Below are 26,984 nucleotides of genomic sequence, written 5' to 3'. Positions count from 1 at the left end.
TCCCATCCCACGCCCCTCCAGCACTGACCTACTTTGCTCCCCCTCCCTCCTGACTTTTCTCACTCCGTCTCTCTTTCTCTTCCTCTCTGCCTTCTTCTCTCTGTCTTACCGCTATCATCTGTATCCTACAGCCATACCTTTCCATCTCATTGCCCTATAGTGTTGCCGACTCCTCAAACCCGTCCTAACTCTAGATACTATTGAACTTCATGCTATAGCTTAGCCTTTATATTTTAACCATGGCCTTTAGAACTTCACTCTCAGTCTCTGACCACTATAAATCTTTGCTTTGTATAACCATATATTTCCATACTGTTTACTGCACACAATGTACTTGCACCCCATATGCTACCCTCCACCTTCAAACCTACACTGAACTAAATATAAACACAACATGTACATTTTTCATGAGCTGAAATAAAAGATCACAGAAATGTTCCATATGCACAAAAAGCTTATTTCTCTCAATAAATAAAAGGCCACTTTAAAATGTGCAGTTCTGTCACACAACACAATGCCACAGATCATGTCTCAAGTTTTGAGGGAGCGTGCAATTGGCATGCTGACTGCAGGATTCCCAACAGAGCTGTTACCAGAGAATTTAATGTTAATTTCTCGACCATAAGCCGCCTCCAATGTCGTTTTAGAGAATTTGGCAGTACATCCAACCTGTCTGTAATAAAGCCCTTTTGTGAGGAAAAACTCATTCTGATTGCTGGGCATGGCTCCCCAGTAGGTGGACCTGGCTCCCAAGTGGGTGGGCCCATGCCCTCCCAGGCCCAGTCATGTGAAATCCATAGATTAGGCCCTAATGAATGTGTTTAAATTGACTGATTTCCACCTATGAACAGTAACTCAGTAAAATCTTTGAAATTGTTGCATATTGCATTTATATTTTTGGAAACACTTGAGTAAATGAGGAATACAAAGTATATTGTTGTTGTTGCCCAATGCCCGATTAAAACACTATGTTGGTGTTTCCTTCATTTTGGCAGTTACCTGTACAATACAGTATATACCAGGGTTTCCCCAACTCAGTCCTCGGGACCTCAAGGGGTGCACGTTTTGGTTTTTGCCCTAACACTACACAGTTAACTCATATCAACTAATTATCAAGCATTGATCATCAGAATCAGCTCTGTAGTGTTAGGGACAAACAGAGAGTTTGGGAAATGCTCATATATACCCTGAATCATCCTTCATCTTCTGGATAGCTGCTTTTCCTCCCTGTGTCATCCTGTCTGTCCTGTCCTTGTAGCATCTGCCCTGGCCCTGTATGTGTCTGCCTTCCAAATGGCATCCTATTCCCTACGTAGGGCTTTACTTTTGACCAGCGCCTGGTCAAAAGTAGTGCACTATATAGGGAATAGGGTTTCATTTGGAACACATGGTGTGTTCTTCTCTCTAGAGAGGTTCCTGGAATCCGGTCAGGTGGTGTTGACACAACAACAACAACACACACACACACACACACACACACACACACACACACACACACACACACACACACACACACACACACACACACACACACACACACACACACACACACACACACACACACACACACACACACACACACACACACACACACAGAGCCTCCATCAGCCTCAGGAGCACATCTGTCATACTAACACAAGCTCTTCATCTGCCTCTCTGTCCAGATGTGACAGTCATGGAGAGACAGAACATTCTTTCACAGTGCCATATCTGTGTGTGGCAGGGGTGTGTCTGTGTGTGTTTGAAAAAGAGAATTTGAGAGCAAGTTCTTGTGTATGCATGAGTATGTACCTGCACGCTTGTGTGTGCTTGCGTGTGTGTGTTTGAGAGAGAGAGCGAGTTCTTGTGTATGCATGAGTATGTACCTGCACGCTTGTGTGTGCATGCGTGTGTGTGTTTGAGAGAGAGAGTTCTTGTGTATGCGTGTGTGTGTGTGTGTGTGTGTGTGTGTGTGTGTGTGTGTGTGTGTGTGTGTGTGTGTGTGTGTGTGTGTGTGTATGTGTGTATTTAAGGGTTTAGCCTTTCACATCTGGGTCTCTAATCCAGTGAAGCAGCATGCCACGAGATATCACTTCGGCGAAGTTTCAACTCAATTTACCTCATTTAGTTCTAAACAATTAGTTAATTCATTGTTCTATTTTCTATTTAATGTAATCATGTTGCCCCATGCACACATATTGTGTATTTTTTAATAGTAACTAGTACCACAAAGTGGTGCATAATATCATAAAACATGTTGTTGATGTGGTTCAACTCAGTTCTTTTCCCCTCCTGTTTACTCAATCCACTCAATCCACTAAGCTCCGTAACTATTATTATAAGCTTCTGCCTGAGGACTCCTTGACTCACTTGAGAGAGTACTGTTCTATTTGTGTAGAAGGGATTGCGCTAGTAATATAGCATACATTCTCAATGGCACCCTATTCCCCATGTAGTGCACCACTTTTGACTAGAACCCTACGTGCCCTGGTATAGTACTAAGGTAATACTGTGCCATTAGTGATCCATCATAGTCTCCCATTAGGAAAGAGTTTAGGACTGACTCTAATGTACAGTCTGTGTTACTTCACTTATGGTTGCGGTGTCAGAGCTCATGTACTGTCATTTTTATAGTACCTTTCAGGCTTTTCTCCACTTGTCACTTCAATTAGTGTTCTTGCGAGGGGGGGGGGGGGTCTCTTGTACATTTTAGGTTGTGTTAGTTTCTATAACCTCTGTCTGTCTCTCTCTCTATTTCAGATATTCCGTCGAGGGCTTTTTAGACAAGAACAAGGACCCACTCTTCCAAGATTTCAAGCGGCTCATGTATAACAGGTGTCTTCACTGCACACACACGTTTTACAGAATGATAAAGTTCTTGAAAAATGTGTTCCTGTTACCCTGCTTCTCTTGCTCCTCTTCTCTCCTAGACTGCTTCATCCTATCCTTACAGTACCCTCTGCTCTCCTCTTCTCTCCTAGACTACTTAATCCTGTCCTTACAGTACCATTGCTCTCCTCTTCTCTCCTAGACTACTTAATCCTGTCCTTACAGTACCCTCTGCTCTCCTCTTCTCTCCTAGACTACTTAATCCTGTCCTTACAGTACCCTCTGCTCTCCTCTTCTCTCCTAGACTACTTAATCCTTACAGTACCCTCTGCTCTCCTCTTCTCTCCTAGACTACTTAATCCTGTCCTTACAGTACCCTCTGCTCTCCTCTTCTCTCCTAGACTACTTAATCCTGTCCTTACAGTACCCTAAACTCTCCTCTTCTCTCCTAGACTACTTAATCCTGTCCTTACAGTACCCTCTGTTCTCTTCTTCTTTCCTATACTACTTAATCCTATCCTTACAGTACCCTCTGCTCTCCTCTTCTCTCCTAGACTACTTAATCCTGTCCTTACAGTACCCTCTGCTCTCCTCTTCTCTCCTAGACTACTTAATCCTGTCCTTACAGTACCCTCTGCTCTCCTCTTCTCTCCTAGACTACTTAATCCTATCCTTATAGGTCCCTCTGCTCTCCTCTTCTCTCCTAGACTACTTAATCCTTACAGTACCCTCTGCTCTCCTCTTCTCTCCTAGACTACTTCATCCTATCCTTATAGGTCCCTCTGCTCTCCTCTTCTCTCCTAGACTACTTAATCCTTACAGTACCCTCTGCTCTCCTCTTCTCTCCTAGACTACTTCATCCTATCCTTACAGTACCCTCTGCTCTCCTCTTCTCTCCTAGACTACTTAATCCTGTCCTCACAGTACCCTCTGCTCTCCTCTTCTCTCCTAGACTACTTAATCCTGTCCTCACAGTACCCTCTGCTCTCCTCTTCTCTCCTAGACTACTTAATCCTGTCCTTACAGTACCCTCTGTTCTCTTCTTCTTTCCTAGACTACTTAATCCTATCCTTACAGTACCCTCTGCTCTCCTCTTCTCTCCTAGACTACTTAATCCTGTCCTTACAGTACCCTCTGCTCTCCTCTTCTCTCCTAGACTACTTAATCCTGTCTTTACAGTACCCTCTGCTCTCCTCTTCTCTCCTAGACTACTTAATCCTGTCCTTACAGTACCCTCTGCTCTCCTCTTCTCTCCTAGACTACTTAATCCTATCCTTATAGGTCCCTCTGCTCTCCTCTTCTCTCCCTAGACTACTTAATCCTTACAGTACCCTCTGCTCTCCTCTTCTCTCCTAGACTACTTCATCCTATCCTTATAGGTCCCTCTGCTCTCCTCTTCTCTCCTAGACTACTTAATCCTTACAGTACCCTCTGCTCTCCTCTTCTCTCCTAGACTACTTCATCCTATCCTTACAGTACCCTCTGCTCTCCTCTTCTCTCCTAGACTACTTAATCCTGTCCTCTCAGTACCCTCTGTTCTCCTCTTCTTTCCTAGACTACTTAATCCTATCCTTACAGTACCCTCTGCTCTCCTCTTCTCTCCTAGACTACTTAATCCTGTCCTTACAGTACCCTCTGCTCTCCTCTTCTCTCCTAGACTACTTAATCCTGTCTTTACAGTACCCTCTGCTCTCCTCTTCTCTCCTAGACTACTTAATCCTATCCTTACAGTACCCTCTGCTCTCCTCTTCTCTCCTAGACTACTTAATCCTGTCCTTACAGTACCCTCTGCTCTCCTCTTCTCTCCTAGACTACTTAATCCTGTCCTTACAGTACCCTCTGCTCTCCTCTTCTCTCCTAGACTACTTAATCCTTACAGTACCCTCTGCTCTCCTCTTCTCTCCTAGACTACTTAATCCTATCCTTATAGTACCCTCTGCTCTCCTCTTCTCTCCTAGACTACTTAATCTTTACAGTACCCTCTGCTCTTCTCTTCTCTCCTAGACTACTTCATCCTATCCTTACAGTACCCTCTGCTCTCCTCTTCTCTCCTAGACTACTTAATCCTGTCCTCACAGTACCCTCTGTTCTCCTCTTCTTTCCTAGACTACTTAATCCTATCCTTACAGTACCCTCTGCTCTCCTCTTCTCTCCTAGACTACTTAATCCTGTCCTTACAGTACCCTCTGCTCTCCTCTTCTCTCCTAGACTACTTCATCCTATCCTTACAGTACCCTCTGCTCTCCTCTTCTCTCCTAGACTACTTAATCCTGTCCTCACAGTACCCTCTGTTCTCCTCTTCTTTCCTAGACTACTTAATCCTATCCTTACAGTACCCTCTGCTCTCCTCTTCTCTCCTAGACTACTTAATCCTGTCCTCACAGTACCCTCTGTTCTCATCTTCTTTCCTAGACTACTTAATCCTATCCTTACAGTACCCTCTGCTCTCCTCTTCTCTCCTAGACTACTTAATCCTGTCCTTACAGTACCCTCTGCTCTCCTCTTCTCTCCTAGACTACTTCATCCTATCCTTACAGTACCCTCTGCTCTCCTCTTCTCTCCTAGACTACTTAATCCTGTCCTCACAGTACCCTCTGCTCTCCTCTTCTCTCCTAGACTACTTAATCCTGTCCTCACAGTACCCTCTGCTCTCCTCTTCTCTCCTAGACTACTTAATCCTGTCCTTACAGTACCCTCTGTTCTCTTCTTCTTTCCTAGACTACTTAATCCTATCCTTACAGTACCCTCTGCTCTCCTCTTCTCTCCTAGACTACTTAATCCTGTCCTTACAGTACCCTCTGCTCTCCTCTTCTCTCCTAGACTACTTAATCCTGTCTTTACAGTACCCTCTGCTCTCCTCTTCTCTCCTAGACTACTTAATCCTGTCCTTACAGTACCCTCTGCTCTCCTCTTCTCTCCTAGACTACTTAATCCTATCCTTATAGGTCCCTCTGCTCTCCTCTTCTCTCCTAGACTACTTAATCCTTACAGTACCCTCTGCTCGCCTCTTCTCTCCTAGACTACTTCATCCTATCCTTATAGGTCCCTCTGCTCTCCTCTTCTCTCCTAGACTACTTAATCCTTACAGTACCCTCTGCTCTCCTCTTCTCTCCTAGACTACTTCATCCTATCCTTACAGTACCCTCTGCTCTCCTCTTCTCTCCTAGACTACTTAATCCTGTCCTCTCAGTACCCTCTGTTCTCCTCTTCTTTCCTAGACTACTTAATCCTATCCTTACAGTACCCTCTGCTCTCCTCTTCTCTCCTAGACTACTTAATCCTGTCCTTACAGTACCCTCTGCTCTCCTCTTCTCTCCTAGACTACTTAATCCTGTCTTTACAGTACCCTCTGCTCTCCTCTTCTCTCCTAGACTACTTAATCCTATCCTTACAGTACCCTCTGCTCTCCTCTTCTCTCCTAGACTACTTAATCCTGTCCTTACAGTACCCTCTGCTCTCCTCTTCTCTCCTAGACTACTTAATCCTGTCCTTACAGTACCCTCTGCTCTCCTCTTCTCTCCTAGACTACTTAATCCTTACAGTACCCTCTGCTCTCCTCTTCTCTCCTAGACTACTTAATCCTATCCTTATAGTACCCTCTGCTCTCCTCTTCTCTCCTAGACTACTTAATCTTTACAGTACCCTCTGCTCTTCTCTTCTCTCCTAGACTACTTCATCCTATCCTTACAGTACCCCCTGCTCTCCTCTTCTCTCCTAGACTACTTAATCCTGTCCTCACAGTACCCTCTGTTCTCCTCTTCTTTCCTAGACTACTTAATCCTATCCTTACAGTACCCTCTGCTCTCCTCTTCTCTCCTAGACTACTTAATCCTGTCCTTACAGTACCCTCTGCTCTCCTCTTCTCTCCTAGACTACTTAATCCTGTCCTTACAGTACCCTCTGCTCTCCTCTTCTCTCCTAGACTACTTAATCCTATCCTTACAGTACCCCCTGCTCTCCTCTTCTCTCCTAGACTACTTCATCCTATCCTTACAGCACCCTCTGCTCTTCTCTTCTCTCCTAGACTACTTCATCCTATCCTTACAGTACCCTCTGCTCTCCTCTTCTCTCCTAGACTACTTAATCCTGTCCTTACAGTACCCTCTGCTCTCCTCTTCTCTCCTAGACTACTTAATCCTATCCTTATAGGTCCCTCTGCTCTCCTCTTCTCTCCTAGACTACTTAATCCTTACAGTACCCTCTGCTCTCCTCTTCTCTCCTAGACTACTTCATCCTATCCTTATAGGTCCCTCTGCTCTCCTCTTCTCTCCTAGACTACTTAATCCTTACAGTACCCTCTGCTCTCCTCTTCTCTCCTAGACTACTTCATCCTATCCTTACAGTACCCTCTGCTCTCCTCTTCTCTCCTAGACTACTTAATCCTGTCCTCACAGTACCCTCTGTTCTCCTCTTCTTTCCTAGACTACTTAATCCTATCCTTACAGTACCCTCTGCTCTCCTCTTATCTCCTAGACTACTTAATCCTGTCCTTACAGTACCCTCTGCTCTCCTCTTCTCTCCTAGACTACTTAATCCTGTCTTTACAGTACCCTCTGCTCTCCTAGACTACTTAATCCTATCCTTACAGTACCCTCTGCTCTCCTCTTCTCTCCTAGACTACTTAATCCTGTCCTTACAGTACCCTCTGCTCTCCTCTTCTCTCCTAGACTACTTAATCCTGTCCTTACAGTACCCTCTGCTCTCCTCTTCTCTCCTAGACTACTTAATCCTTACAGTACCCTCTTCTCTCCTCTTCTCTCCTAGACTACTTAATCCTATCCTTATAGTACCCTCTGCTCTCCTCTTCTCTCCTAGACTACTTAATCTTTACAGTACCCTCTGCTCTTCTCTTCTCTCCTAGACTACTTCATCCTATCCTTACAGTACCCTCTGCTCTCCTCTTCTCTCCTAGACTACTTAATCCTGTCCTTACAGTACCCTCTGCTCTCCTCTTCTCTCCTAGACTACTTAATCCTATCCTTACAGTACCCCCGGCTCTCCTCTTCTCTCCTAGACTACTTCATCCTATCCTTACAGTACCCTCTGCTCTCCTCTTCTCTCCTAGACTACTTAATCTTTACAGTACCCTCTGCTCTCCTCTTCTCTCCTAGACTACTTAATCCTATCCTTACAGTACCCTCTGCTCTCCTCTTCTCTCCTAGACTACTTAATCCTGTCCTCACAGTACCCTCTGCTCTCCTCTTCTCTCCTAGACTACTTAATCCTGTCCTCACAGTACCCTCTGCTCTCCTCTTCTCTCCTAGACTACTTAATCCTATCCTTACAGTACCCTCTGCTCTCCTCTTCTCTCCTAGACTACTTAATCCTATCCTTACAGTACCCTCTGCTCTCCTCTTCTCTCCTAGACTACTTCATCCTATCCTTACAGTACCCTCTGCTCTCCTCTTCTCTCCTAGACTACTTAATCCTATCCTTACAGTACCCTCTGTTCTCCTCTTCTCTCCTAGACTACTTAATCCTGTCCTTACAGTACCCTCTGCTCTCCTCTTCTCTCCTAGACTACTTAATCCTGTCCTTACAGTACCCTCTGCTCTCCTCTTCTCTCCTAGACTACTTAATCCTACTTCATATCTCCTTCAGCTGTTCAAACTCTCTTCAAACTCTTACATTTGAGCCTGTGTTCACTTTTATAACCTCCTTCCATCTCTCTCTCCATCTCTCTCTCGCTTCTCTCTCTCGTTCTGTAGTTCCAACCCTGTGCTGAAGGAGATGTGGCCAGATGGTCAGCTGAGCATCACAGAGGTCACTAAACGACCCCTGACTGCAGCCACCCTCTTCAAGAACTCCATTGTGGCCCTTGTGGATAAACTGGGCTGCAAGGTCAGTGGTGGTTGATTGCAGACTGGTTGTATTGTATACTGGTTGCTTATGTGACCAAAACAGACACATGGGCAACTTCTCATAGCGATAAAAGTTCACACCTTCATTCTGTTCATGGTGACTCTGGTGTGCTTGGTAGGTTTGATGTAGTCCCACTCCTACTTCTCTCCCAACTTTTTGGCAAAATAATATGCATCCGTGTTGCTTGGCAACGGCTGTCAAATCAAGGCCACTCGTCCGTCACTCTCTATGCTTTTAATCTAACATGAGCTTAACCTCTCTGTCATCATCGTCCTCTGGACATTGTGCACTAGCCACACCTGTGTTTCTAACAGCTGGACGAATCAACCAGCTCCTAGAAATATGGATAACGTTGTCAGAGAGATAACAATATCTGTTTTTGAAAGGTCAGTCAGATACTGACAAACTGCAGGGATTATTACTGAGACACACACACACACACACACACACACACAAATACCCCAAAACACAGCCTGGTACGGTTGCCACCCGGCTGCCTGTGGTCCTATAAGCCTCTCCCTAGGGGGTCTAGTCTATCTATCTGTCCTGTGAGAAAATGCCTGGACACAAGACATACCACCACTACATTAATGAGATGGCAGTCTGCTGCACAGACAAGACTGGTCCTGTATTCCACACAGACCTGTGCCATATCTACAGTATATGTGATGTAATATCCTGTATCTCACACAGACCTGTGCCATATCTACAGTATATGTGATGTAATATCCTGTATCTCACACAAACCTGTGCCATATCTATAGTATATGTGATGTAATATCCTGTATCCCACACAGACCTGTGCCGTATCTACAGTATATGTGATGTAATATCCTGTATCTCACACAGACCTGTGCCATATCTATAGTATATGCAACATTTTAGACATGAGTGATAAAGCATGTTTTACAGCACATAAGGAATCTGTTTCTACATGAGGTGATATGTCTCCCTGTAACCCTGACTGAGATGTGACGTTTCCTGCTGTTATTTTGAGATGACCGACTTGTGCTTCAGTGCTTCTCTGTGAGGATGGGCTAGGCCAGTGTGTATGGTGGGGGGACGGGACGAGGGGGGGATGGGACGGACACATTGGGGACAGTTTTTAGGTCATGTTGAAGGACTGGATGCCCTGATTGTTAGTCCCAGGGGGACACCTGTACCCAATCTGACCTACCGCCTCTCCTCGTTGTACCCCTCCCAGTCTAACTGCCTCCTTTCTCAAGTCTGAGCTAAAATTGTTGTGCTGGTGTGTGTGTGTGTGTGTGTGTGTGTGTGTGTGTGTTTGTGTGTGTGTGTGTGTGTGTGTGTGTGTGAGTGTGAGTGTGTGTGTGTGTGTGTGTGTGCTATGTTCAACTGTATTCATCCTGCAGGGGGCAGGGGACGAGGGGGGGATGGGACGGACACATTGGGGACAGTTTTTAGGTCATGTTGAAGGACTGGATGCCCTGATTGTTAGTCCCAGGGGGACACCTGTATCCAATCTGACCTACCGCCTCTCCTCTCCTCGTTGTACCCCTCCCAGTCTAACTGCCTCCTTTCTCAAGTCTGAGCTAAAATTGTTGTGCTGGTGTGTGTGTGTGTGTGTGTGTGTGTGTGTGTGTGTGTGTGTGTGTGTGTGTGTGTGTGTGTGTGTGTGTGTGTGTGTGTGTGTGTGAGTGTGTGTGTGTGTGTGTGTGTGTGTGTGTGTGTGTGTGTGTGTGTGTGCTCTGTTCAACTGTATTCATCCTGCAGGGGGCAGTGAATGAGAGACAGACCACAGAACACTAAGAACAGAGAGAACAAAGCATGTTTGCATCCCAAATGGCACCCTATTCCCTATATAGCGATCTATGAGCCCTGGTCAAAAGTTGTGTTCTTCAATGGAAATAGAGTGCCATTTGGAACACACAACATGCCCATTCCCTTGACAAGAAGATGTGTCCCTTATTGTGTCCCAGTAAGCTCCTGTCTGGCACACAGAGGTAGCACAAGGACACACTCTCACTACTTTGACGAGAGCCTCACATGGCTCTGGTCAAAAGTAGTGCACTTTATAGGGAATAGGTTACTAATTGGCATGCTTCCACTATCTGTGCACTTTAAAAACTTTAGTATTATGCCGTTTTAGGAGTTTAATAGTCTCTTTCTGTAGGACAGACACTGTGAGTTTGGCCGAGCTAGACTTTAACAATGCATTGATATTCTAATAGGCTTGGATGCATTTCTGCATGATTGCACAAGGCAGATTCAGTCCTCTTTGGGATGGCTATGTTTCACTGAGTTCTGTACAGTCTGGTCCATATGCCAAGTTGTCTACAGAACCAACTTGGGCAAAATAAGTATTTCTAATGTTTGTCACTATATTGCTTTTGGACTCTTACCACTATTATGACCAGTATAGGTTATTCTGTCTATTACAGGAGCTGTACTATGTGATACTATAGTAATACACAGTATTTGACTGTTCCACTACTCTCTGTATTGTGAGAGCGGTACTATGTGGTTACAGTATCTCCTATACAGTACATAGATGCGGTAAAGAGGTCAATGGAACTCGACCAAAACAATGGAAATGCGTAGGGGAAAGGGCCTTGAAGATCCGGAATCTCCTCGTTGCCCTCAAGCTAAATTTGCCTACTGAATATTTAAGGTATTGTTTATATGTGTATTTCACACTATGTTGAGGTAAGAATCTGAGTATAATGATTGTATGTATGTCAACCACAATACATGTTCATGTCATCGTCACCAAGCAACCGCGTTACAGTTTAAAACAACTTTGACTACCACCACCGGTTTCTGTATGCTAGCTATTTTATCAGCTTATAAAAAGGGGAGTTAGCATTTAGCAGTCACTTCTTCATAACATGAAAGGGGACAACTTCTAAATGTTATGCAGCGAAAACAGCCCAAAATATCAAAATCGGACTTCAGTAACCACATTGTGGGTCTGTGACAGTACATCAATCATGATGGATTCGACCAATATCCACTTTGTTAGATCAGATTTGTTGAATGTGCGCCAATCCCGCGTCCTTCTTCTATCCCCTGCGGTCTGCGTTCCTTTGACCTCTTTACTGCATCTATGACAGTGTATTGTATCCTGTTGGACTGTGACTGTGTTCGCTGTATTGCAAGAGCCGTACTATGTGTTACTGCACAGTATACGACTGTGTTGTGTATTGTAGTATTACAGTATTATATTAGAGGATTCTGTGTGTTGTATTCTAGGAGGCATACTTATTGACTGTGTATTATTATGTGTGTTTACATGAGAGGTACTATGTGAGACTGTATTACACAGTATATAACTATGCTGTTAATGAGTTTGTGTATTGTATTGTAGGAGCCATACTATGTGCGCTGCATCAAGCCCAATGAGATGAAGTCTCCCGTACTGTTTGACGATGCCCGATGCCAACACCAGGTGGCGTACCTGGGCCTGCTGGAGAACGTCAGGGTGCGGAGGGCAGGGTTCGCCTACCGCCAGCCCTACGCACGCTTCCTACAGAGGTCAGAGGTCATGCACACCCTGAGGTCTAACGTCATTGGGGTGAAAGCTTTACATTAAGAATGAGTCATTTCTCAGCAATCAGAGTCATTGTTCATGATTTTAATAACATTCTGCCACAGTATTCATGTGAATAACAAGCTTTATATGACTGTGTTCAACCATGTGTATAACAGAGGAATTTAAATCTGTCCAATGTCCAATCCTAGCCTCAGTGCCACTCTGTTTGTTCTATCATACCAACTCCTTGTCACTCATTGTCATGTTTAGCACAACTGCCTGTATCTTTAACTCTTCATCTTCCCTCCTGTGTGTACTGTAGGTATAAGATGACGTGTGAGTACACCTGGCCCAATCACCTGATGGAGACAGACAGAGAGGCAGTGGAGGCTATCGTTACGCAGCACGGTTTCCAGGACGACGTGGCGTATGGACACACCAAGCTGTTTGTGCGAACACCTCGGTCCCTTTTCACGCTGGAGCAGGAGAGAGCTGCGCTCATCCCCATCCTGGTGCTGTTCCTACAGAAGGTAGGGACCCCTAGTGGCCGGAGGCTGTACTGATAGTAAAAGTTCACAAACTGGGTTGTGTTCAATCAATGGGGAGAAAATGGTATATATCTGTCTTGCCAAATGTAAATTTTCTCCTGTTTGTTTTTAATGAACAAACCCCTGCGTTCAGATACTCCACACATAATTCTATGGCATTTATCCTGAATTTATATTTCCTGTTACTTTCATAGACCAAATGATCCATGTATGTATGAAAACAGACAGAGATGCATTTAATTGTCCAAGGACCCATGGCATTGGCAGCTAGTCCTAATTAAAACCCCATCGACAACTTGCGTGTCAGAATGTGAATCACACAGCAGCATCCACATCTTATTAAGACCTATGCATTTAAAGGGGCAATCCGCAGTTGAAACAATAATAAAGCCTCTGCTTCAGTAAAAAGCTGAGGAACGGGGCTGGAGAAATGTAACCACTCTCAAATTCATAGAAAGACCTATGGATGCAAGGACTGACCATCAACGATATTTTTACTTACATGTAAAACAAACTTATATTTTAAGTTCTGATGGGGTACGGCAGTTGAACTAAGCTAATTCGGTATTTATAAGTTATATTCTTAAAGAATCAATGGGTACAATATCATTAATTTACAAGTCCAAAAATGGATGTTGCAACTGCAGATTGCCCCTGTAAAAGAAAAGCTTTTAATTTGTCTCCAGCTTGATGATGATCTGGCTCCCAGTCACAGCTTGAGTCCCAAATGGCATCCTCTACCTTTGTAGTGCACTACTTTTTTTTACCAGCGCCCTTAGCACAAAATAGGGAATTGGGTGCCATTTGGGATGTGTTATATTCAACTCAGTGTGATTCATCTGCTGAGTCAAATGGAGATCACTCTGATACAATAATTGGGATAATGAATGCGATCAGAGCCATCGTTACATTACATTTAATTAATTATTCTCTTTTTCTTGCTCTGTGATTGTGAATTAAATGCCCTGCTTTTCTCTCTGACCCAATTCAGGGATTGCGTCCCAAATAATACCCTATTGCTATATAGTGTACTACACCGTATAGGCTCTGATCAAAAGTAATGCACTATATAGGGAATATGTTGCAATTTGGTACGTACCCCGGATGCATCTATCTGCAGCTAAGCCTCTCTAACTGGAACAGAACTTTGTCTGGAACTCAGCAGGAGTCTAACCCAGACAGTCTCTGGACAGACATTGATTTGTCCCACACAGAAAAATCAATGGTGTACATTTAACTCAGAAAGAGGTAAATGTACACTATTTTAAGTGAACATGTGAGCCCTGCTGAACTGGTGTTAAAATAACACCTTTGAAAGAGTTAAAGATGTAACTCTGTTGCAGTCGTCCCCATTTAACTTTTAAAGTGTTCAAATGAACTTGATTGTGATGTTTGTATAGCTCTACTGTAGAGTGATTCGCAACACTTACAGTGTAAAACACAACACGTGATTTAGAGTAAACTGGACTCACTTTGCTTAGTGCTAACGCTGTTACACTTTCTCAGTGTAAGAAATTAACACCTGTCGTGTTACAGTAAATCATTTTGGGGTGTTGTTTTAACGCTGTATGGTCTAAAGCCTGATTTGCACATTTCCCAGGGTGCCTTTTCTTTTCGAGTGAATTGTAGTTACCACCCATGACTGTATTTGTTATTGACAGAGATATGGTTATTGAATTCTTTCATTTTAAAGACCTGTGGCTTTCATTAAGTGAGTACCTGGGCAAATGCTACCATTAAAATAGAACTCTATGACAATACAATACTTATATCATTAGGCTTTCCTTTGATGGCCAAGTTTAATCCTCACACAGTGCTGTTAGGAAACTCCTTGTCACATTGTGCTGGCTTGTAAAGTGATGTGTAATTCATTTTTGGATTTCAGACAGAGTTATGATATCCAACAGTTGGGATCTTGATTCACCTGCAACCTGCATTCAGAATGAATGCCAAGGTTAGGAAAGTTGATAAGAAGACTCCATAAACCAATTAAACAGGAACAACCATTTCAGTAATGGGTGCAATAAAGCTAACCAAGTGATTGGATTAGTTTAGTTATTTATCCTTGTATAGCATAAGATTAGCATAAGATTAGCATAAGATTAACCAATCAATGTACATGCAAAAACAATCCTAAAGAATATATTTAACAATTTTATGGGACTGTTTTACTCTCCAAAGTATAAAACAATAACTCTGGTTATTAACACCAACACTGGGGTTTCATTTACACCACTGGGTGTCAATTTCACTCTTACAGAGTGAATTTAACAACTAAATCAACACTAGAAATGTTACACTGAAAAATTAACACGGGCAAATTTGATTTGCAGACTTTGATTTGACAAGTAGTCTACCTGTCTTTCTTCCTCTTCCTCCTTTGTTTCACCTTTTTATTAGTATTTTCCTAACTTGCTACTTCATTTGAGTGCCCACTGAAAAGTGTGGACCCGTATAGACACTGGAACAATATTGACAGTATTGATTTAACACTGGAGAATTTGCTGTGATCCATCTCTCTCTCCCACTCTCACTCTCTCACTTTCTCTCCATCCCTCACTCTCTCTTTCGCTCTCTCTTTCCCTCCCACAGGTATGGCGCGGGGCACTGGCGAGGATGAGGTGCCAGCGTATGCGTGCCATCTATGCCATCATGGGTTGCTACAAGCGCTACAAGGTCAAGGCCCACTTCTGGGAGGTAGAACGACGTTTCACCAACGTACGCAACATGGCTGACTATGGGAAGAGTGTGGAGTGGCCCACGCCGCCGGCAGCCCTCGCACAGTTCGACAGCATCACTCAACAGCTACATCGCAGGTCAGTCAGCCCCCATAGTTACCACAACGAGAAATAGAATGTGCATGCATTTATATCAGGGGAAAACGACTGCCCCCTCTCATTGAAGCCACGAAGTTCAAGGCCGACCGCCGTACTGCAGGCATTGTTAGTAGAAAACAGAATCCTCCATTATAGTGAATGGAAAACTGGCAATCTCCATTTAAATAAAAATATGTTTAGAAGACAATCATGGTACCAATAATTGCTTCTAATACACCAGATGTATGTCCTTGAACCGATTATTTTTCAATCATACACAGAAGATATTTTAAGGATCTTTTAATTGCTAATGGCAGGCTGCAGTACCTCGGTCTGCCTTTAATTTGGAGTTACTCAATGGGAGGGGGCAGCATTGAGCTAGCCTGCAACGTCAATTCCTGGATGTCTCCATGAGCCTCCATCTTAACCGACTTCATTTGGCTTAAATGCGCTATTGAGTATTAAAATTAGAATGAATGGTGTCACGTGATCAATGGCTTTGTTCGTTTATATATAGTCATTGGTTTATATATGTTTGGGGTCACTTAGAAATGTTCTTGTTTTTGAAAGAAAAGCAATATTTTGTCCATTAAAATAACATAAAATTGATCAGAAATACAGTGTAGACATTGTTAATGTTGTAAATTACTATTGTAGCTGGAAACGGCAGATTTTTATGGAATATCTACATAGCCGTACAGAGGCCCATTATCAGCAACCATCACTCCTGTGTTCCAATGGCACGTTGTGTTAGCTAATCCAAGTTTATAATTTTAAAAGGCTAATTGATCATTAGAAAACCCTTTTGCAAGTATGTTAGCACAGCTGAAAACTGTTGTTCTGATTAAAGAAGCAATAAAACTGTCCTTCTTTAGACTAGTTGAGTATCTGGAGCATCAGCATTTGTAGGTTCGATACAGGCTCAAAATGGCCTGAAACAAAGAACTTTCTTCTGAAACTCGTCAGTCTATTCTTGTTCTGAGAAATGAAGGATATTCCATGCGAGAAATTGCCAAGAAACTGAAGATCTCGTACAACTCCCTTCACAGAACAGCGCAAACTGGCCCTAACCAGAATAGAAAGAGGAGTGGGAGGCCCCGGTGCACAACTGAGCAAGAGGACAAGTACATTAGAGTATCTAGTTTGAGAAACAGATGTCTCACAAGTCCTCAACTGACAGCTTCATTAAATATTACCCGCAAAAACACCAGTCTCAATGTCAACAGTGAAGAGGCAACTCCGGGATGCCTCTGTCCAGTGTCTGTGTTCTTTTGCCCATCTTAATATTTTATTTTTGCCAACTCTGCCTAGAAGGCCAGCATCCCGGAGTTACCTCTAGCTAACACACTGTGCCATTGGATCACAGGAGTGATGGTTGCTGATAATGGGCCTCTGTATGCCTATGTAGATATTCCATAAAAAATCTGCTGTTTCCAGCTACAATAGTCATTTACAAAATGAACACTGTATTTCTGATCAATTTGATGTAATTTTAATATACTTTTTTTTGTTTCTTTTCTTTAAAAAAAAATGACATTTCTAAGTGATCCCAAACTTTTGAACGGTCGTGTATATTTTGGTAACTACAGTAAGGAAGTCTGTAATTATCTCAGTGGGCCGAAGGCCACGGCACATGCTCTTTCTTCACTATAAAATGGAGTTACTGTTCATTTCAGACCTATACACAGGTCATTTTTTATCTTATCTGACAGTGTGGCTAAGAATGAATGACAGCACTTTTTTCTGCAGCGTCTTTGATGTATTCTCTGTTATACATGTTTGTTCCCAGGTGGCGTGCCAGGCAGATAGTGAAGAACATCCCTCCGTCTGACATGGGGGAGGTGAGGGCCAAGGTGGCTGCTCTGGGGGCTCTGAGTGGGGAGAGGAAGGACTGGGGCTGTGGCCGACCCTGGGAGAGGGACTACCTGTCTAACGTGAGTCACAACACGTTAGCTGTATGTCAAATGACCTCCTAGCTCCTCCTTCCAGCATATTGCTTCCATCTATCCAATCCTCTCATATCTACAGGAGTGGCCAGAGAATAGGGGCAAGGGTTTGAATTGTAATTGAACAGTTGTCTAACATCCTCACGTCTTCCTATCATCATACCTTGTTTATAGTATTTCAACAAACAGTCAAATGTGAAAATTAAATTAGTATCTGTGTCACGATAGATGGAGAAGGCAACTTTCACCACAACTTTTTGCAACGTTCATATTTGGCCCCAAGTACAGTTCTGTAAAAGAAATCTAGATGGCACTGTACATTGAAACACCAATACAACATCATACACACACTCACCCGGGAGAGGATATATGGATGCCTGGTGCCCAAAATGTATGACAAATGTCTCGCAACGAGAGTTGAGTGGGGACAAATGGAGCTACTTCGCTACTTCCCTCTCCTTATTGCAGGACAGCGGTGGTCGGCAGTCCGCCAGTGAGAGCGAAGGACACACTGTGCCCCGTGTTGTTGTGTTGCCGGCTTGCAGTGCAAACTCTCCTTATTGCAGGACAGCGGTGGTCGGCAGTCCGCCAGTGAGAGCGAAGGACACACTGTGCCCCGTGTTGTTGTGTTGCCGGCTTGCAGTGCAAACTCTCCTTATTGCAGGACAGCGGTGGTCGGCAGTCCGCCAGTGAGAGCGAAGGACACACTGTGCCCCGTGTTGTTGTGTTGCCGGCTGTGTTGCGGCTTGCAGCCAGTGAGAGCGAAGGACACACTGTGCCCCGTGCAAACTCTCCTTATTGCAGGACAGCGGTGGTCGGCAGTCCGCCAGTGAGAGCGAAGGACACACTGTGCCCCGTGTTGTTGTGTTGCCGGCTTGCAGTGCAAACTCTCCTTATTGCAGGACAGCGGTGGTTGTGTTGCCGGCAGTCCGCCAGTGAGAGCGAAGGACACACTGTGCCCCGTGTTGTTGTGTTGCCGGCTTGCAGTTCAAACTCTCCTTATTGCAGGACAGCGGTGGTCGGCAGTCCGCCAGTGAGAGCGAAGGACACACTGTGCCCCGTGTTGTTGTGTTGCCGGCTTGCAGTTCAAACTCTCCTTATTGCAGGACAGCGGTGGTCGGCAGTCCGCCAGTGAGAGCGAAGGACACACTGTGCCCCGTGTTGTTGTGTTGCCGGCTTGCAGTGCAAACTCTCCCTATTGAGCAGTAGACTGTATCACGGTGACATCCAGATGGTTACTATACTACCAAATACCAATATTACAAGTTATTTCTCTTGTGGTCTGCTATTCGACTCGAAATATAATTATGTGGGATGGAACAAATTGGCCACGTAGCTACCGCCAGCAACATGTGATACAGCTGCCCAGTGGGAAGCAACAGTGGGAATTAGGAAGCACCTCGATACAACACCGTTGTACTGGTCATTCGCTTGTCATTACGTTAGCTAATTGGCATGTCATGGTGACATCTAGATGGTGAACAATACTGCAAGTTCTTTCTCCCTGGCACATTGAAAGAAACATCACTTCCCTTTACAAGTTTGAACTAGCGCCATTCTGCTGTTGTTGCCAGGTAGCCAGCATAAACTAAATAGCTGGGAAGGGCTCATCATCAGGACGACTGACTGAATCCAATCCGTTGCTCTCCACTCGACACTCAGCTGCACGACTTACTGTACGTCATCAATGTGGGCGCCAGGCGTGTCCCTATTCACCTCAATTTCAACGGATGTCCTCCACAAAACAGAATGTTTCGGACATTGTTTTGTTTCCATGTTCGTAGATAAGGTGAATAGACTCTCCCCAATCACCCTGACTAGTACATGGGGAGATGGGGAGTTCCTGAATTTAAAAAAATGTAACCTTTAACTAGGCAAGTCAGTTAAGAATTAGAACAAATTCTTATTTACAATGACGGCCTACACCAGCCAAACCCAGACGACGCTGGGCCAATTGTGCGCTGCCATATGGGACTCCCAATCACGGCCGGATGTGATACAGCCTGGAATCGAACCAGAGACTGTAGTGACGCCTCTTTCGAGTGGGGCTCCCGAGTGGTCATCCATCCCATGAAGGAATTATTGTGATAAACCACATGGCCTGCAGTTGCCATGAGACTCAATTTGACTGCTTAGGTCAAAGGCAGCCACAATCAGTCTCATTCTAATGGGTCTCACTCACGCCTCGCTAACAGCTTAATCCAATGGCGTTTGGTCTGTAGAGCCATGAAAGGCCCCTCTAGGTATCATATTAATCACTCAATAAATCAGTCAGTTAGTTAGTCCTCGAGTGGTCTGTGGATTGCGTCCCAAATGACACTATTTTCCCTACATAGTGCACTATTTTTGACCAGAGCCCAATGAGCCCGGATAAAAAGTGTAGATTGGCACGCCATTTTTACATATTGCTGTTCTTCAAATTCCTAAATAAATTCCCTTTAGGCAGGGCAGTAGATGTGGAAAAGCTATGTTAAGTTACAATATAACTACACTGCCATAAAAGCCATGACCCATCTCTAAATGCTCCTCAAAGTCAGTGTCTGAAATCATTTCCCTCAGGCTGTGGTTTTTGATCTGCTGGTGATACAAGCTTGAAAGAGGAGGTTATAAACAGTGTTATGACTAATGAGGAGATGCTGTCCTAGCTGGTAGCAGTGTAGATGGTGGCAGAAGGCTAACGGGGTCGTGTAATATTAGCCTTGTTCCACCATCCTGATCTCAACATATGAAACAAGAGCGCAGCAATCAGGATGGTGGATCAGGCTGGTGTAGTATTGTTTGCATCCCAAATGGCACCCTGTTCCCTAGATGAGCTCTATGGTCAAAAGTAGTGCACTATATAGAAAATACGGTGCCATTGGATCCTGGTCAAAAGTAGTCCACTTTAAAGAGAATAGGGTATGTGCCCCGGTCAAAAGCACTATATAGGGAATAAGGTGTAATTTGGGATGCATCCCTAATGTGTGCCTTTGTAATGTGCTTCTTTGATTGCAGGTGAGGGACTGCCCTCAGACCAGCTCTAACTTCATACGGATCTCCAAAGAGCTGAGAAACAAAGACCAATACAACCAGGTCCTCTTCTCAGGGTTCTGTAGGAAGGTGTGTTACAGTACCATAGCCTACTGTACTGTACTGCCACAAAGAGTTTCTTTCTCTCTCTCGTTGTTGTTCGTGTCTCTCTGTGACTCTCTATCTCTCTATCTCTCTATCTATCTTACTCTCTGTCTGTGTCTGTCTGTCTCTGTCTGTCTGTCTGTCTGTCTGTCTGTCTGTCTGTCTGTCTGTCTGTCTGTCTGACTGTCTGTCTCTCTGTCTATCTATCTATCTGTCTGTCTGTCTGTCTGTCTGTCTGTCTGTCTGTCTGTCTGTCTGTCTGTCTGTCTGTCTGTCTGTCTGTCTGTCTGTCTGTCTGTCTGTGACTCTCTATCTCTCTATCTATCTATCTATCTATATCACTGTCTGTCTGTCTGTCTGTCTGTCTGTCTGTCTGTCTGTCTGTCTGTCTGTCTGTCTGTCTGTCTGTCTGTCTGTCTGTCTGTCTGTCTGTCTGTCTGTCTGTCTGTCTGTCTGTCTGTCTGTCTGTCTGTCTGTCTGTCTGTCTGTCTGTCTGTCTTTCTGTCTGTCTGTCTGTCTGTCTGTCTGTTTTTAGCACTTTAACTTTAGATATAGGCTCAGTTCCAGACACAGTACAATATAATAAACCTGCCAGTACATATCCACTGCACATACCACAGCTGTAGTGGGTACTGACCACTTGACCTCCTTACCAGGCTATGAGATAAACGTTTTTTCAGAAGACAGGACCCCACATCCACCTAGTTATTATGACTATTTTAATTACCATCCTTGTTGGATAGGTGTGTAGGGAATGCATGAAATTATATAAACTACAAACTCATCATCTTCAATAGACCTTTTTGTCCTGACATATCTGTCCTGGATTTTGTCTGGTTTAATCTCCTGATATATTCTGAAGATGTAGAACAGAATAGAACATAGAAAACAGAAATGTAGATAAATGTGTTTGATATCTCCTCTTGTTCCCTTGTTCTACCTCACCCTCTCTATCTTGCTCCCCCCTCTCGCTCTCTTTCTTTCTTTATATCTCTTTCTGTCTATATCTGTATGTCTCTCTCTCTTTCTTTCTATCTCTTCCTCTCTCTCAGGTGAATCGGTTCAATAAAAGCACAGACCGAGCCTTGTTTATTACGGAAAAACATATCTACAAACTGGACCCCAAAAAACAGTTCAAGGTGTTGAAAAGACTGCCTCTAGAGAGTGTGAGTACTGGCTCAGAAGAACTCTACACACACACACACACACACACACACACACACACACACACACACACACACACACACACACACACACACACACACACACACACACACACACACCTTAGTCATACAACCACACGTATACTTCATTTGATCACTCTTTTGTTGATGATAATTGGAAATGCAAACTTAGTATTCAAGGTTTAAAAATGCCAGACTTTATTTGCCCCAACAAAAAAATGTTTCAACCCCTACAACAAATGCCAATGAATTATAATCCACGTAATAATTCACATTTCCTGTTGCTTTAGGATTATTTTCCTGCTGTAGCAAACTGGCTCAAATTAATTTCCTACATCTGTAAACTTTCCCATTGTGTCAATAAACATACGCTCTCTAGTCCTTCCCTTGACTTCCCACTTTAAACCCTCTCATATTCATTGCCTTGGTATTACTTTATAACATGAGGCGTCCCAAATGGCACCCTATTCCATACACGGTGTGCCATTTAGGATGCAGAGATGAACAATGGCTGTGCCCTCTGTCTGTATATGTGAGTTAAAGTGACCCAGGTCAGATCAGAGAGGGAGGGAGCGAAGTAGGAAGGGAGAGAGGGAAGGAGGGAGAGGGGGACAGACGGGAGAAAGGCTGAGGAGCGGTACAGTGCTGCACAAAGGAGGGACGTGCGTGCTGTGTGTGTGTTTTCTGTGTGTATGTGTGAGTGTGTGTCTTCGGTCACAAAATGCGGCACTGCAGTGTGGGGCGGGCCGTCTCATTTCAGGAGCTGATCTGAGAAATTGGATCAGGGATCTCTCTGGGGCACGTGCTCACAAGGACAAGGAGGAGCCTGGAATAGAGAGGGAGGGAGAGGGGGAGAGAGAGGGAGAGAGAAAGAGAGAGCGAGAGAGAGAGAGACTGAGACCGAGACCAAGGGAGAGAAAAAAGTGACCGTGAAAGACAAAGAGAAAGAGAAAGGGAGAGGGAGAGAATGAGAAATAGGGTGACAGGGAGAGAGAAACAAATAAAGAGAGAGAGAGCTCCATGTGGGACATGATGTGTGTGACTGGGACAGTCTCTGCCTCAGTGACAGTCAGTTAGGTACTGTACAATAGAGCATCACACTACTCACAATACGCACAATGTGTCTGTACGTGTACACAGTGTGTTTTGGCCTAGAGGCTGTGCGTGTTAAAGAACAGACTGTAGGTTTAGGTAACAGATCAGGCAGTTAAATACACAGTATTACTTAATGAGGTACAACACAGCTGGACACCAGTTAGGATAGAAAACAACCATGCCATGGGGGAGAAACAGTAGCGCTGTAAAGTTATCCAAATCAATATCACTACCCCTTTAACCTATAGGATGACTATAGAGTATGGCTTAGTACTATAAATCACTTTCAACTAAGTTTTATTTAGAATGTATGTATGACAGGACACAAAGTTGTGTTTATGGTGCGAGTAGCTCACAACTAACTGTCTGACTCACGACATTACAGTGTAGTTCCCCATGGTAACGTACTAGAGCTCACGCATTGTAAAAGGGTTAGTGCTATCTGGTTTCCTTGGGAAGTCCCTACCCTAACCCTAACCTTAACCATAACCCTTACCGAAGCCTAACCCTATCTTTAACCCTTACTTAACCATTTTAAATGTCAACTTCAATGGGGTGACATCAGAGTTGGGCCGTCCCAAGGATCCCTTTTCCTTTAGTAAGAGGAAGTGGAAGACACGATTCAACAGAGAATCTCTTTCTACTGCTCTGTGTGATGCATGTATGTTGTGACAGGTAGTATGTCTGCCCCATTTAGCATGATGCCCAACAAAATAGTAATACCTCAACACTGTTCTCTACTATGACTATGTTTGCGTCCAAAATGGCACCCTAATCCCTATAAAGTGCACTACACGCGCACGCATACACACACACACACACACACACACACACACACACACACACACACACACACACACACACACACACACACACACGCATGATGGATAGAGAGAGTAACCTGTGTTTTGTTTTAGGAGGAACTATTAATGTGTGAGCCTGTGTGTGTGTGCATGTGAGTCTGTGTGTGAGCTTGCGTGCATGCGTATGTGTGTGTTTGTGTCTGGGTGTATCTAACCCCTCTGTGTCTGTCTATCCCCCAGATGACAGGCCTGAGCATCACTGCAGGCGTTGACCAGATGGTGGCGTTACACACCTCCTCCCAGGATGATGTCCTTCTCTACATCCAGAGAGGAGAGCTGTGCCCCAACCAGGACCGCATCGGGGAGCTGCTGGGAACGCTCATTGACCACTTCACACGGTCAGTGGCCACTGTCAGGGGGTGTTGGGTTGAGACTGGGATTGGGTTTAGACTACAGAGGGGAGCCGAGTTGAAACAAGCCAAACCAAATTTTACTGAGCTGGCCTGGTTAAGCATGAACTGTAGTCAGTGACGACCTGTTAGCGTGGTCAAACCAGCCTGAACAATGGTGAGTGCAGCATTCAGGCTGGTTTAACTATGCTACACAGGTATTGCGTTGGGTAAAGACTGGGATTGGATTTAGACTACTTTTCAAGGGCATTTCACACTACTGAGCCGAGCCAAGCTGTACAGGTCACTTCTCCCAGATTTTCCCCAGGATTCGAACTGGCAAGGTTACTGGCTCGCCTCTCCGCTAGGCTACCTTACATTTACATTTACATTTAAGTCATTTAGCAGACGCTCTTATCCAGAGCGACTTACAAATTGGTGCATTCACCTTATGACATCCAGTGGAGCAGCCACTTTACAATAGTGCATCTAAATCTTTTAAGGGGGGTGAGAAGGATTACTTTATCCTATCCTAGGTATTCCTTAAAGAGGTGGGGTTTCAGGTGTCTCCGGAAGGTGGTGATTGACTCCGCTGTCCTGGCGTCGTGAGGGAGTTTGTTCCACCATTGGGGGGCCAGAGCAGCGAACAGTTTTGACTGGGCTGAGCGGGAACTGTACTTCCTCAGTGGTAGGGAGGCGAGCAGGCCAGAGGTGGATGAACGCAGTGCCCTTGTTTGGGTGTAGGGCCTGATCAGAGCCTGGAGGTACTGAGGTGCCGTTCCCCTCACAGCTCCGTAGGCAAGCACCATGGTCTTGTAGCGGATGCGAGCTTCAACTGGAAGCCAGTGGAGAGAGCGGAGGAGCGGGGTGACGTGAGAGAACTTGGGAAGGTTGAACACCAGACGGGCTGCGGCGTTCTGGATGAGTTGTAGGGGTTTAATGGCACAGGCAGGGAGCCCAGCCAACAGCGAGTTGCAACACCGGCTCATTCAAGGGTTTTTCTGTATTTTTACTATTTTCTACAATGTAGAATAATAGTGAAGACATCAAACTATGAAATAACACAAAACAAAAAAATAACATAAAATTGTGAAGCAAATCAAAATAGATTTTAGATTTTAGATTCTTTAAAGTAGCCACCCTTTACCTTGACGACAACTTTGCACACTCTTGATATTCTCTCAACCGGCTTCACCTGGAATGCTTTTCCAACAGTCTTGAAGGAGTTCCCACATATGCTGAGCACTTGTTGCCTGCTTTTCCTTCACTCTGCGGTCCAACTCATCCCAAACCATCTCAATTGGGTTGAGGTCAGGTGATTGTGGAGGCCATGTCATCTGATGCAGCCCTCCATCACTCTTCTTCTTGGTCAAATAGCCCTTACACAGCCTGGAGATGTGTTGGGTCATTGTCCTGTTGAAAAACAAATGATAGCCCCACTAAGCGCAAACCAGATGGGATGACGTATCACTGCAGAATGCTGTGGTAGCCATGCTGATTAAGTGTGCCTTGAATTCTAAATAAATCGCCAACAGTGTCACCAACAAAGCACCCCCACACTATCACACCTCCTCCTCCATTCTTCACGGTGGGAACCACACATGCAGAGATCATCCATTCACCTACTCTGCGTCTCACAAAGACACGGCGGTTGGAACCAAAAATCTCGAATTTGGACTCTGCAATTTTTCTGGATTGACTGACCATATCTTAAAGTAATGATGGAGTGTAATTCCTCTTTCTTATTTGAGCTGTTTTTGCCATAAAATGGTATTGGTATTTTACTAAATAGGGCTGTCTTCTGTATACCACCCCTACCTTGTTACAACACAACTGATTGGCTCAAATACATCAAGAAGGAAAGAAATTCCATGAACTTTTAACGGGCCTCTCGAGTGGCGCAGTGTTCTAAGGCACTGCATCGCAGTGCTACCTGTGCCACTAGAGATCCTGGTTCGGGTCCAGGCTCTGTTGCAGCCAGCCGGGAGAGGGTTTGGCCGGCAGGGATGTTCTTGTCCTATCGTGCTCTAGCAACTCCTGTGGCGGGCCAGGCGCAATGCACGATGACATGGTCGCCAGGTGCACGTTGTTTCCTCCGACACATTGGTGCGACTGGCTTCCGGGTTCAGCGGGCATTGTGTCAAGAAGCATTGCTGCTTAGATGGGTTTTGTTTCGGAGGACGCATGGGTCTCAACTTTCGCCTTTCCTGAGTTCGTACGGGAGTTGCAGCGATGAGACAAAACTGTAACTACCAATTGGATACCATGAAACAAGGGGTACATTTTTATTTTTTATTTTATAATTTAAAAAATACTGCAGCAATATTCAACAAGTAATCTTACAATTCCACAACAACTACCTAATACACACAAATCTAAGTTAAGGGATGGAATTAGAATATGTACATATAAATATATATATGGGCCATGACAGACCGGCATAGACGAGATCTAATAGATGGTATAAAATACAGTATATATATCTGGGATGAGTAGTGCAAGATATGTAAACATCATTATTAAAGTGGCATTAATAAAGTGACGAGTGATCCTTTTGGCCAATGACTTCAAGTCTCTATGTAGGCAGCAGCCTCTCTGTGTTAGTGATGGCTGTTTAACAGTCTGATGGCCATGAGATAGAAGCTATTTTTCAGTCTCTCTGTCCCAGCTTTGCTGCACCTGTACTGACCTTGTCTTCTGGATGGTAGCGGGGTGGACAGGCAGTGGTGCTGGTGGTTGTTGTCCTTGGTGATCTTTTTGGCCTTCCTGTGGCATCGGGTGGTGTAGGTGTCCTAGAGGGCAGGTAGTTTGCCCCCAGTGATGCGTTGAGCAGACCGCGCCACCCTCTGGAGAGCCCTGCGGTTGTGGGCGATGCAGTTGCCGTACCAGGCGGTGATACAGCCCGATAGGATGCTCTCAATTGTGC

General features: G+C 44.6%; 1 protein-coding gene across 2 annotated transcripts in view; it reads left to right on the top strand.

Annotated features, from left to right (window-relative positions):
* LOC115131384 (unconventional myosin-Ig-like) overlaps nt 1-26,984 on the top strand; it is a 65,023-nt gene that overhangs the window by 16,589 nt on the left and 21,450 nt on the right. For both annotated transcript variants that reach the window (XM_029663074.2, XM_029663073.2), the window contains 9 exons: nt 2,740-2,814; nt 8,517-8,649; nt 11,999-12,165; nt 12,486-12,693; nt 15,304-15,527; nt 17,317-17,461; nt 20,468-20,572; nt 21,640-21,753; nt 23,910-24,067. In XM_029663074.2, coding sequence (XP_029518934.1) covers nt 2,740-2,814; nt 8,517-8,649; nt 11,999-12,165; nt 12,486-12,693; nt 15,304-15,527; nt 17,317-17,461; nt 20,468-20,572; nt 21,640-21,753; nt 23,910-24,067 — 1,329 coding nt within the window. The remainder of the gene's footprint in view (nt 1-2,739; nt 2,815-8,516; nt 8,650-11,998; nt 12,166-12,485; nt 12,694-15,303; nt 15,528-17,316; nt 17,462-20,467; nt 20,573-21,639; nt 21,754-23,909; nt 24,068-26,984) is intronic.

This window comes from Oncorhynchus nerka, linkage group LG7 (assembly GCF_034236695.1).
Source record: "Oncorhynchus nerka isolate Pitt River linkage group LG7, Oner_Uvic_2.0, whole genome shotgun sequence".
NCBI lineage: Eukaryota > Metazoa > Chordata > Actinopteri > Salmoniformes > Salmonidae > Oncorhynchus > Oncorhynchus nerka.
This window is presented reverse-complemented; position numbering and strand designations above follow the sequence as displayed.